Source organism: Bison bison, unplaced genomic scaffold (genome assembly GCF_000754665.1).
Source record: "Bison bison bison isolate TAMUID 2011002044 unplaced genomic scaffold, Bison_UMD1.0 scf7180017864286, whole genome shotgun sequence".
NCBI lineage: Eukaryota > Metazoa > Chordata > Mammalia > Artiodactyla > Bovidae > Bison > Bison bison.
The window spans coordinates 4888279-4901800 of record NW_011494858.1 but is presented as its reverse complement, the minus strand read 5'-3'; the positions used below and the strand labels follow the sequence as shown (position 1 = coordinate 4901800).

Sequence of the window (13522 nt, the reverse complement as noted above, 5' to 3'; positions counted from 1 at the left end):
TCATCCCTGGGATTTCTTTGGAAGGAATGATGCTAAAGCTGAAACTCCAGTACTTGGCCACCTCATGCAAAGAGTTGACTCATTGGAAAAGACTCTGATTCTGGGAGGGATTGGGGGCAGGAGGAGAAGGGGATAACAGAGGATGAGATGGCTGGATGCCATCACTGACTCGATGGACGTGAGTCTGGGTGAACTCCGGGAGTTGGTGATGGACAGGGAGGCCTGGCATGCTGTGATTCATGGGGTCACAAAGAGTCAGACACGACTGAGCGACTGATCTGATCTGATCTGATCTGATTATTCTTTTATTGATCTAACATTTAGCTCTTCAGAATTATATATATTTCATTATTTAACCATTTTGTTATTGGCTTTCTGTTTTTTCTTTGTATTTATTTTGCTTTTATTTTTCTAGTTATATATTTCAATAATTTTGATATCATCTTCTTTCCCGAATATGATAAAAGCTATTGACTTTCCTTTAAATAATAATTAGCTTTTTTATTTATGTGAAAATAATTTTAAAAAGTTTTAATGATACAGTTCTAAATGTTTTCTTAATTTCTTATATTTGTGAAATGTTTGACACCATTCACTTTTAATTTTATCCTAATTAGACAGTAGTATTTTTGTTTTAAAAAGTCAGTCACCATCCCATTAAGTATTATCATCATTATCTCCTTAATTATCTTCTATTAGATATTCATCATCCTTGTCTTTAAGTATTTAATTCATATTTTCCTTCTCCTTGTGTACCTTTGATGCATTTCATGTAAATTTTTCTGGATTTATTTTTATTACTTTTCTGTTCCTTAGTCTAACAGACCATTTAACCAGTTATTGAGTCTTTAATTTCAAGTAGTAGATTTTTAATTTCTAGTAAGTCTTTTTTATTCCCATTTTTCTTTCTTTTAAAAATAGTCTCTTGGTCCTTGCTTTTATTTCCAGACTTCTCTTTTTATTTCACAAAACATATTAAATATTCTCAGTTGCTAAGTCATGTTCAACTCTCTGCAACACCATGGACTGTAGCCTGCCAGGCTCCTTTGTCCATGTGATTTTTCCAGGCAAGAATACTGGAGTAGGTTGCCATTTCCTCCTCTAAGGGATCTTCCTAATCCAGGGATTGAGTCTGGGTGTCCTGCATTAGCAGGAGGATTCTTACCATGAGCCATCAGGGAAGCCCATTAAATAAAATAATTTTATAATGTCATGTGCAATCCAATATCTGAAAACTTTTTGAGTAAGATTATGCTGTCTGTTTCTACTAACTTACACTTACCGAATCTGTATTCTTGTGTTTTATGATACTTGATATTGGGCTATTTCTTTTCTCTTTTTTTGGGGGGGGGGGCTATTTCTTATCTTGAGACTCTGAGACAGTTCCCTGATACCTAGATCGAATTTTCAGTCTTTCAAAAAAGAACATCTGTCTTTGTTCCTGAAGATGCTTAGCTTTACCACCAGCCCACAGAACATTTAAATGATATTCTCCACTGTGTATTTTCAGACTCACAGACAGCAGGAATGCTGCTGCTGCTAAGTCGCTTCAGTCGTGTCCGACTCTGTGCGACCTCACAGAGGGCAGCCCACCAGGCTCCCCCGTCCCTGGGATTCTCCAGGCAAGAGTACTGGAGTGGGTTGCCATTTCCTTCTCCAATGCATGAAAGTGAAAAGTGAAAATGAAATCGCTCAGTCGTGCCCAACTGCTAGCGACCCCATGGACTGTAGCCCGCCAGGCTCCTCCGCCCATGGGATTTTCCAAACAAGAATACTGGAGTGGGTTGCCGTTGCCTTCTCCAATATCAGTCCCAAATCCATTTAGATCAGTATTTTAAGAATTCTTGGAATACTGTCTGCTTTTCTCGACTAACTAAGTGAAACAAGCAACTTTCTTTGCTATTCAACTGCAGCAATAGATTTACTCATGATTCATGCTTACTGCTGGAATGGAGACCTTTGGACTCTCAGCTTCATGTAATGACTTCTAACCGGACTTGTCATTTGGTTGAGACTCAGGCTTTATCCCCAAGTCTCCTGTACCAAATAGATGGATCAAAATGGGAACAGAAGGATATTAGGATTTCAGGGATTCCCTCATGGCTAAATCTGTCACTGATGCCTAATCGCCAAAAAAGTCCCATTCCAAACTTAAATGTTGGTTGTAGTGCATTTCTTAATTTATTTAAAACTTATCAGGGTCTTTTACTCAAGATTTTTTAAAAATTAAAATAAATGAACAAAACCTGGCAATTGAAAAAGTTTTGGTATCATTAGTTTCTTCTCAGATTCACCAGAGAAACCATAGTTGGAGATTTCAACACCCAACTCACAACAACTCAATAAACAACTACACAGAGAAATCAGAGAGAGAAGCCTTAAACAGCACCATCAACCAATTAACACATTTATAGACACTTCACCAAACAACAGAATGTACATTAATTTTGACCAAACACAGAATATTCTCCAAAATATTTAAAATGCTGAATAATTTTTATTCTAAACAATTTTAATGTGAATAAAATGTTTCTAAATTAAATTAGAAATCAAAAGAAAAAAAGTTGGGGAAAATTGCAAAAAATCCCTAAATAATTTCAAACTAAACAGCAATGTATAAATAAATAATAGATCCAAAAAGAAATCACAAAAATAATTTTTAAAATATTTTACCTAATTAAAATAAGCTCATAGCATATGAATATGTATGAAATCCAACTAATAAAGTTCTAAAAGTAACTTCAGTTCTTAGATGTCTACTCTAGAAAAGAAGAAAGGTATTGAACAAATAATCAAGGCTTCCACTTTATGAAGAGAAAAATAGTACGTTAAATAACTCCCAAAGAAAGCATGAGAAAGGAAATCAGAGAAGAAATCAATTATACCAAAGCTAAAAAAAATATGAGAAATCAAGCAAACATTGACTTTTTAAATAGATCAACAAAATTGTTGTGCCTTTTGATAAACCAAGATGGGAAGAAAAGAGAGTGAGAAAGTACAAATTACCAAAATCAAGTACAAAAGATATGTCATCTTTACTGCTATTATAAATATCAAAACAGTTATTAGGAACAAGATTGGGCAAGCAAATAAAACAATTACAGTGACATGGACAAATTATTTACAAGGCTCAAATGATGAAAACTGACTCAAGAAGAAAGAGAAAAGAGATTCAAAACCAGTAAATAAATTAAATTAGCTATTAAAAGTATGTTAACAATTTTGGACTTAAATACACATGAATAGAAAACTCATTATCTGGACTCCGGGTAGAAAAATAATGACTTCAAAGAAATAAAAACCCATATTTAAAACTTATAAAGATTTAGATATCAAACTCAAGCTAAGAAATTAGTAATGGTCTAATTCACTGGTCTAGAACCAGTATAACTTCAAGAATCCTAACAGAGGCAACAAAAGCAGTTGAAGTCTAACTGACTTCTATAGAAAATACAAACAGCTCAGTATCAAGGAGAGTCATCAGAAGAAAGAGAAGTAGCTCATTACCCTCTCCTTTGGATAAAGAGAGTTTCTTGTCACACATCTGTGATTTAGACATGTTACTTCTATTGCCTAAAGAATGTGACTAACAGCAGTAACTAATATCATCTTTTTTTCTCTCGGTGTTTTGGTTTAAATTATGGGTTATATAAGAATCCTAATGTCACCCATTTATAAAGCATGTGGACCCTGAATTAAAGCTGTTACCCTATGAGAACATAGAAAAGCTTCCAGCCTCAGAAGGATCAAGTAGTCTGGTGTGCTTGATAAATACCACATTTGAAAATGAAAAATCCAAAACCTTTAGATTATTTAACACTTGATCACATGTCCCTCCTTCTGTAATTTAAAAGATAGAGTTTTCCCTTTTAAACATGTGTTATCTACATGACTTTTTTTTTTCATGGTTTTTTTTTTTTTAGTTCTTTTTTTTTTAAACTTTACAATATTGCATTGGTTTTGCCGTATATCAACATGAATCTGCCACAGATATACACGTGTTCCCCATCCTGACCCTCCTCCTCCTTCCTCTCCGTACCATCCCTCTGGGTCGTCCCAGTACACTCTACATGACTTTTGGAAACATCCTAGGTTTCTGTGCTTGCTAGAAGTTCCCAATGTGAATTTACCATTGAAGTCACAAAAGAAGATGCATATAATTCCTAAAATATCACTTAGATGTCTCTCATTTTCCTAGGTTTAAATATGTAGCTGATGCCACCAACTGGCAATCACTTTAAATTTCTAGTAACTGAAATATTATAGTCATTACAGGAAATATGTGCCAAATGTTTGCATGCTCCTTGGGTACCATAAATTCAATGGAATTTCCAACAAATACCAAATGACAGCTGGTCCAGGTTTGTTCAGTGAAGTCCCAATTTATGTCTGCAAACACAGCATTATCATTAATAGTATGTTTCAAATATACACTGGTTTGCATGCAATATAATATGGTCACTTTAAGCACAAGTAATTTTTTAATTCAGAGGTCAATTAATCATCCATGCCTCTCCAATAAACTAAATGACAACATGAAAAATCCTGATTATTACCGTTCTGCACAGCTAATGGGATTTCTTGAAGTTTCCAGATTGACCAAGAATCAATTTGTGTGATAATCCTTTTCTTTCTTGACTTTTGTCGTTGTAAAGCTTCTTCAGCTTCTGCCCGATCGGTCTCCAGACTTTTAATGAGATGGATGGCCTCCGATAGCAATGTTTCCATTTTTTGCTTCAATTCAGGACACTTTTCATCTTAAAAGGGAAATATGTATTCATATTTGCTAATAAAATCAGCCTGTAAGCTGGATGGTAGTGGGGGTGGGGGGAGCTGGGGAACCAGTTGTATTGCTATCTTTTAATATTTACATATTTACCAAGAGAATTTTAGAAAAATGAATGAGCCTTGTAAAGACAAGTTTCATTATAATACAATCATAACATTAATTATAACCTTTGAAGACAGATTTTGAAATGGATATTTTATGACAATCAGAGTAACTAAGTCTCAACCACTAGCTTCACACATAATATTTTTGAGTGGAAAAAAAAACATGTTCCATTCACAAGCTGTATTATAGAGCTTTATTTTGAAAATATGCTTCTGTTTTCTCCCACTCTATGGGAAAAGCAAACCCTAATGATTACATCAGATAAATACTGAAAATCCTCAGATGGTTCTTAGGAACAAGACACTTTATATTCTTTATCTTATCAGATAATAACATCCCTAGTTAGCCTTGCCAGAAATTCATCATCGTTTACAAATTCTATTTATTCAGTTATAATACAAATTAACTCCTTTATGAGAAACATTTGGGACTCCCGCTTCACAGCTCTGGAATGATAAGGTTTAATGTTAACAAAATGATTAACACGGGTATTCATTCATCTATTTATGCAAGAAATGGGAAGAGAGCCTGTTACATTCTAGACAATATGCTCTCTCCCTGGAGGTTGGTCAGTAAGAAAGATGGATATGACTCCCATTCTGGTGAGATTCATACTTGTAAACAGTGGCTTTTGCCAAAATGTGACATGACAAAAAGATATAAACAAACACAGAGTGTCAAAAAAGGCAAAGCCTCTAAAGAGCTGTGGCTGGAGGACAAACAATGAAACTGGATCAGGAAGAAAGGCAACTAACAGTAAACTTTCTTTTATTTTGTTTTCTCTTTCTTTTGAACAATAAAGACATTACTTTTTGCTGGAAAATAGTATTACATAATGGTTATTAGTACAAGCTCACCACTCACACAGTTTTTATTTCTAACCTAGTGGGCTTGTTAAAGAAATTCAGCATATGCCTAAAAAGAATTCCTGAGAAACAGGTTTTTCTATTGTAATGCACAAAATTAACTTTTTCCAGCCTGATCTTTTATTTGGGCTCTATTTATTTGGTCTATTGTCTTTATTTTTCAAATTCCACAATATCTTAGACACTTTATCTTCTAATAAATGGTCTGTTTTTTATTACAACATACTTATTAAACACTGTTCTCCAATCAGCGTTCATTCAATTTCTATAACAGGGCTTCAGTTGGAAAGATATGATGGAGTTAATGCCACTTAAAATTGAAGCACTTCTGATTAGATATATATGTGTTTTACCAAAGGTGTCCATTATACAAGATGTCTTTTATACTGTTTCTACAATAGCAGTCTAAAACAAATGCTATGGAGTGGGTTGCCATTTCCTTCTCCAATGCATGAAAGTGAAAAGTGAAAGTGAATTCGCTCAGTCGTGTCTGACTCCTAGCAACCCCATGGACTGCAGCCTACCAGGCTCCTCCGTCCACGGGATTTTCCAGGCAAGAGTACTGGAATGGGTTGCCATTGCCTTCTCCAGGTGTATAACTTAAGGTGTCTCCAATTCTATTTAACATCTCTCTGGATTTTTTTCCAGAATACCATCTCAATTAGTTTTTTTGTTTCATGTTGAATAAGTGAGCAACCACCTGCATTTTCATTAGGGTGTGGGTGTGCTCAGGCGTTTCAGCCATGTTCGACTTTTTGCAACCCTATGGAAAGACTCACGCTCCTCTGTCCATAGGTTTCTCCAGGCAAGAATACTGGAGAGGGTTGCCATGCACTCCTCCAGCGGATCTTCCCGACCCAGGGATCAAACCCACATCTCCTGCATATCCCTGCCTTGAAGGTGGATTCATTACCTATTGAGCCACCTGGAAAATCCCATTTTTATCAGTGGAAACAATTACAATAAATGTTCCTCATCCTGATACTGCCTTGTGTTTTAGAGTTAAATATACATGTTTATAATAAACATAATTGGAATTAGTTATTGTGACCATTAATACATTGATATTTTCTCCTAGAATTTGTCACTGAAAACTTAAGAAATAATTGAATCAGATTTTCACTTTCATTATAAAAGGCAAATACAAAATGTTCATGCTTTTACAGAGTCCTGAGTTTATTAGTTATCCTTCACTAAAGGAAGGCATTTAACAAAGTTTTGTTGCATAAGTAGGAAGAAGTGTTTAAAATAATGTCAAAGATATATTCAAATATGTTGAAATAATTTTTAATACAAATTTTTATACCAGTATAAAAGTTTTATACATTTATATTTGAAAATTGTGCTAGAAGGCTAGTCTTCAGGGCTATGGTTTTTCCAGTGGTCATGTATGGATGTGAGAGTTGGACTGTAAAGAAAGCTGAGCACCGAAGAATTGATGCTTTTGAGCTGTGGTGTTGGAGAAGACTCTTGACATCCCTTGGACTGCAAGGAGATCCAACCAGTCTATCCTAAAGGAGATCAGTCCTGGGTGTTCATTGGAAGGACTGATGTTGAAGCTGAATCTCCAATACTTTGGCCACCTGATGTGAAGAGCTGACTCATTTGAAAAGACCCTGATGCTGGGAAAGATTGAGGGCAGGAGGAGAAGGGGACAACAGAGGATGAGATGGTTGGATGGCATCACCAACTCAATGGACATGGGTTTGGGTGGACTCTGGGAGTTGGTGATGGACAGGGAGGTCTGGCGTGCTGTGGTTCATGGGGTCACAAAGAGCCGGACACAACTGAGCAACTGAACTGAACTGAACCATATATATATACACATATATATATGAGCTGTAATGTCCAATATGGTAGCCATGACCCCCATGTGATTAATTTACATTTAAATGCAAGTTAAAGTTAAACTTAACATTTAAATTCCTCAGTGTCACCACATTTTAAGTGCTCGCAGCTACATGTGGCTAGTAGTTACCCTACTGGACAATGAGACAAAACATATTTCTATTATCACAGAAAGTCCTAATGGACAGTACTGGATTACCATTCACTTCCTGAGAAGTAGACAAGGAAGGACCTAGAGCAGTATATAGTATATTATAGTAATTAATACATATTTGTTGAACAAGTATTTAATCAAACAGTACAGAAGGCTCTTACTTCTGCTAGACACTTATAAGAATTATAAAACTCATACATGACTCTTGTGAATATCAGAAATACATAAATGAAAAGCTAATGAGCTTTTAAATGTAATTCTGCTTATGTAGTATGAGTTACAGTTTTACCTCTCAATTCTTCTGGTTTGGGCTCTTTCACTAGTGTAACAACACTCAGATCTTTTTTCAGGTCTTCTGTGAAAGAAGTTCTGCTCCTTTATAACAGAAAAGAAGCAATCAATTAATAAAGAAGGACTGTACTTACAGTTTGGAGAAGGCAATGGCACCCCACTCCAGTATTCTTGCCTGGAAAATCCCATGGACGGAGGAGCCTGGTGGGCTGCAGCCCATGGGGTTGCTAAGAGTTGGACATGACTGAGTGACTTCACTTTCAAGTCTCACTTTCATGCATTGGAGAAGGAAATGGCAACCCACTCCAGTGTTCTTGCCTGGAGAATCCCAGGAACCGGGGAGCCTGGTAGGCTACCATCTATGGGGTTGCACAGAGTCGGACATGACTGAAGCAACTTAGCAGCAGCAGCAGCAGTACTTACAGTTAGTCAAACAAATTTTAGGTGATGTTTTTACAATGAGTTTTAAATGTCTACAGTGACACTTACTGTACATGATAATGGTACTACTTAAGAAATTAAAATAGCAAAATTCTAATTGGTAATGACATTTATACTTCATGGTAGATTAACAGTAATTTAGAATTTGTTAAAATGATTTGAAATTTTTTGAGAGATAGTAAAGCAGTATTTTTTTTCAATGATATTAGTCTCTTCTGAGAAAGTTGCTATCAGGAAAAAAAAGAGAACTTACTGAAAGTAATTTGAGAGTTATTTCTCCAATTACAGTTTAGCAGTTTCTGGGAAGACAATGCAAAATGTAAGGAGCAAAAACATGATTTCATATTTGAAGTTAATAATGTTTTAGAAAAATATCCAAATTTTCTTTTCTGAAGAACTTTGCTAGTGAAAGTTCCATATATTGAATAACGAAACATTTCTCATTATCAGTATTTATCTGGTCCAATTCTTGAATACTAGACTAGTTTTAATTGTATTTATTTTATATTTACTCAGTTTTTGACTGTGCTACATCTTTATTGCTGCACATGGGCAGCAATTTCCTAGCTCTAGAGCACAAGATCAGTAGTTGCGGCACATAGACTTTAGTTGCTCCAGGGCATGTGGGATCTTCCTGGATCAGGGATTGAACACGTCTCCTGCATTGGCAGGTGAATTCTTCACCACTGAGTCACCAGTGCAGCCCCTTCCAATGTGTATAAAAAGAAGCACACTTCCTCTGATAAAAGTCACAAGAAAATAACTAATACCAAAGCAGAATATTTCATTTTACCCATGTTGTAGCATGTATCAGAACTTCATTACTTTTTATAATTGAATAATATTCCATTGTACAGATATACCATTGTTTATTAATCTATGAGTCCATTGAAGGATTTGAGGTTGTTTCTACCTTTTGGCTATTGTGAATACTGATGATAACAAGCATTTATACAGAAGTTTTTGGGTGAACACTGGTTTTGAAATCTTTTGGGTACATATATCAGAGTGGAATTGCTGGGTCATATGGTAATTCTAGGTTTAGCTTTTTGAGGAAACAGCAAACATTTTCACAGTGGTTGGTCCACTTCTTCATTCCCAGTAGCATTGTATGAGGGTTCCAATGTTCAATAAAAGTGGCAAGATGGCTATCCTTGTTTTGTTCTTGATCTTAGATCATACAGTTAGGTTACTGGATTAGGTGTCTTTCTTTTAGTATAATCATTTATGGCTATGAATTTTTCTCTGGGCACTGCTTTTACTTCATCTCTTCAGTTGTGATACACAGTGTTTTGATTCTCATTCATCTCAAAGTACTTTTAATTACTTCCAGAGATTACAAATTGTCTCTCTGGTTTTTTATAGCATGCTGTCTAATTTATTTATATATATGAATTTTCTAGGTTTCCTCCTCAGCTGATGAACATCTCTAGTTTTTCATTTCAGTTATTGTACCTTTTAGCTCCAAAATGTCTATTTGGATCTTCCTTATAATTTCTTTTTCTTCATTGATATTCTATATTTGTTGAGACATTAATCTCCTGGTTTTGTTGTATTTTTGTCCACAGTTTATCCCTTTGAGGATATTTGAGACAGTTGATTTAAAGTCTTCGTCCAATAAGCACAATGTCATGCTTCCTCAGAGTATTTTCTTCATTTGTTTTTCCCCTTAATAATGGGAGTAAATTTTCTTTTATTCTTCCCCTGCCTCATAATTTTTATAAAAACCTGGAAATTTTGAGTACTCAATGTGATATGAAAATAAGATTACCATCCCTCTATTGTGTTTATTTTTGATGTTTGTTGTGGGTTGCTTTTGTTTGTTTAGTGATTCTTCCAAACACTTACTGTAGTATTAATATCACATTCTTTTTCACTTGGGGTCACCAAAGTGTTTCTTAGCTTATTGGTGAACTTGAGTTTTATCCAAGTTACCTTAAATATTTGAGGTCAGGAAAAAAAAAAAGAAAAGAAAAAGGGAAAACTATACGCTTGCTCCCAATCTTAGCGGACTGGCTCTTAGTTGGAGTACTTCTTTCATGCTTATTCAGGATGTTTATAACTCTGCCTCTACCTTCAATTCTTGCCTGTGTAGATCCTAAGGCTAGCCAGAGATAAAAGATTAAGTCTTCTTGGGCTTTCCTGAGCATATGTCCAACACTGTTCATATTTGTGCATTTTTTAATTCTCCAATATAAATGAGAACTTTGAAAAATCATATTCCCCCATTTATAATATCTCTTTCCCCAAATTCTTCATTCCCAGGCATTCTGATATTTTCAGTGTCTGTCCCAAATTATCCACAATCTCAGACACTGGTGACAAGTATATGACCTTAAATACTTTCAGCAAACACTGCCTGGAGGTGTCTCCAGCTCTGTAATTTCTCTAAATCAGGAAAAACAAAGTCAATCTTTGTGTTAGTCCCTTTAGGGAGTCATCAGACTTGTCAAAACACTGAACTATAATTCTTTGAGAATAAGATGTATATTGTTCCATCTGGCACTAGCAATCTGCACAAGTTCAGGCTATTGCTTCATGACCACCACTGATCTGAGAGTTGGAAGATGGCAAGTGGGACATATCAAATGCCACAGCCCTTCCTTCAAGCAAGACAGCCACTCCTTCTGCATTAACTTTTCCCCTTATTGTTGCAAGTTTTGAACTAGATTTCAGATTTTTGCAGAAGGTGACTCTGACCAATTTTTGCCAAAAGTTATAGATGCTTTTATGATAGGACAGAGCCCTGGAGATTCCTATTCTGTTATTTCCAGTGACATCCTGATTCTTACATTTTTAAAAATAAATATTAATACATAACATAAAATTCTGCTCTCAATATCTTTTTTCTTTTGAAATAAACTTACCTACACCAGATTAATCATAAAAATTTGAACATAAAAATGTAAAAGAAGCGTGAAATATTCTTACCATTCTTCCAAAGAAGTTTCAAACTGTCAAAATAAAAGATGAAAGTCAAATTTTTAACATCTCAAATCAATAATAGATTTAACTAACACCTTAACTCACTGACAAAATTGTAAACACTCTACTTTACATTCTCCTGTTCCTGTCAAATTATACTCTGTTGTTTCCACAACAAGCATACCCTTATCTTAGCTAGCCTTATGCTTTTGTTATCAGTCTCACCTAACTGTTCTCACCCTTCACCTGTTTCTGAACTTTACCTTTACCCTAACAGTCAGTTCAAATTCCATTTTCTCCTAACAGACTTTCCACACAATCGGAAGTGCATACTATCCATTAAATTTCAATATCCTACCATAAAGTGGAAACCACATAATTACATGTTAAGTTTACAAATATTTAGTTTTTCGTAGAATTATCCCGCTGCTGGATTATAAAATCCTTGGTAGGAGTTATGTTGTACAGATGTATTCTAACACTACCTTGGGCTATAAAAGGTACAAACTACCAAAAACACAGAATATATAGCCAGAGTGTTATGGATTTCATGGATAATATCCAATTCAACATTTTAAATCAGACATACATGATCTCAATTCCCATATCACACCAAAATTTTGGAGAAAAATATACAGGCACATAAGTAAGATCACTGGACAATATATTTGAGAATTTTCAGAAACAGAGTAATCAGATGAGACTGATGGTAAAAATGGAGCAAAGAAAAGTATAACTCAGAAGAGACAAGTGGAAGTGAGGACATGGAAGCAACCTAGATATCCATCAACAGATGAATGGATAAAGGAGTTGTGGTACAAATACACAATAGAATATTATTCCGCCATTAAAAGGGACACATTTGAGTTAGTTCTAATGAGATGGATGAACCTAGAGCCTAATATACAGAGTGAACTAAGTCAGAAAGAGAAAAATAAATATCACATATTAATGCATATATATGCAATCTAAAAAAATGATACTGATGAACCTATTTGCAGGGCAGTAATGGAGATGCAGCCATAAAGAACAGACTACACAGTGGGGAAGGAGAGGAAGTGATGAATTGGAAGAGTAACACTGAAACATAAACATTACCATATATAAAACAGATAGTCAGTGGGACTTTGCTCTGTGAAGCAAGGGGCTCAAACCCAGCGCCCTGTGACAACAGAGAGGGGTGGGATGGAGTGGGAGGTGCAAGGGAGGCTCAAGAGAGAAGGGACGTATGTATACCTATGGCTGATTCATGTTGATGTATGGCAGAAATCAATACAATATTATAAGGCAATTATCCTCCAATTAAAAAGAAATAAATAAATTTTTAAAAAAAGAAACAAGTGGAGACCATTTCAGGGAAGGTGAAAAGTTTCTGTGTGGAACTCATGAAAAATTCCCAGTATGTGAGAATAAGCTGCTGATAACCAAAGTAAATGCTTCCTTGGTGGCTCACACGGTAAAGTGTCTGTCTGCAATGTGGGAGACCTGGGTTCGATCCCTGGGTTGGGAAGGTTCCCTGGAGAAGGAAATGGCAACCCACTCCAGTATTCTTTCCTGAAGAATTCCATGGACAGAGGACCCTGGTAGGCTACAGTCCATGGGGTCACAAAGAGTCAGACATGACTGGATTTAGAAAAGGCAGAGGAAGCAGAAATCAAATTGCCAACATCCGTTGAATCATAGAAAAAGAAAGAGAGTTCCAGAAAATTATCTACTTCTGCTTTATTGAAATATGCCAAAGCCTTTGATTTTGTGGACCACAACAAATTTGTCAAGAGATGGGAATACCAGACCACCTGACCTGCCTCTTGAGAAATCTGTATGCAGGTCAGGAAGCAACAGTTAGAACTGGACATGGAACAACAGACTGGTTCCAAATAGGAAAAGGAGTACGTCAAGGCTGTATATTGTCACCCTGCTTATCTAACTTATATGCAGAGTACATCATGAGAAACGCTGGGCTGGATGAAGCACAAGCTGGAATCAAAATTGCCAGGAGAAATATCAATAACCTCAGATATGCAGATGACACCACCCTTATGGCAGAATGCAAAGAAGCACTAACGAGCCTCTTGATGAAAGTGAAAGAGGAGAGTGAAAAAG

At 35.7% G+C, this 13522-nt stretch overlaps 1 protein-coding gene across 1 annotated transcript in view; it reads right to left on the bottom strand.

Moving 5' to 3' along the window:
* CCDC178 (coiled-coil domain containing 178) overlaps positions 1-13522 on the bottom strand; it is a gene marked incomplete at its 3' end in the record, with an annotated part of 338625 nt that overhangs the window by 293691 nt on the left and 31412 nt on the right. The window contains exons 4-6 of the mRNA XM_010849787.1: positions 11426-11448; positions 8052-8137; positions 4557-4757 (exon numbers count right to left, since the gene is read on the bottom strand). Of these exons, the coding sequence (XP_010848089.1) occupies positions 4557-4757; positions 8052-8137; positions 11426-11448 (310 nt within the window). The remainder of the gene's footprint in view (positions 1-4556; positions 4758-8051; positions 8138-11425; positions 11449-13522) is intronic.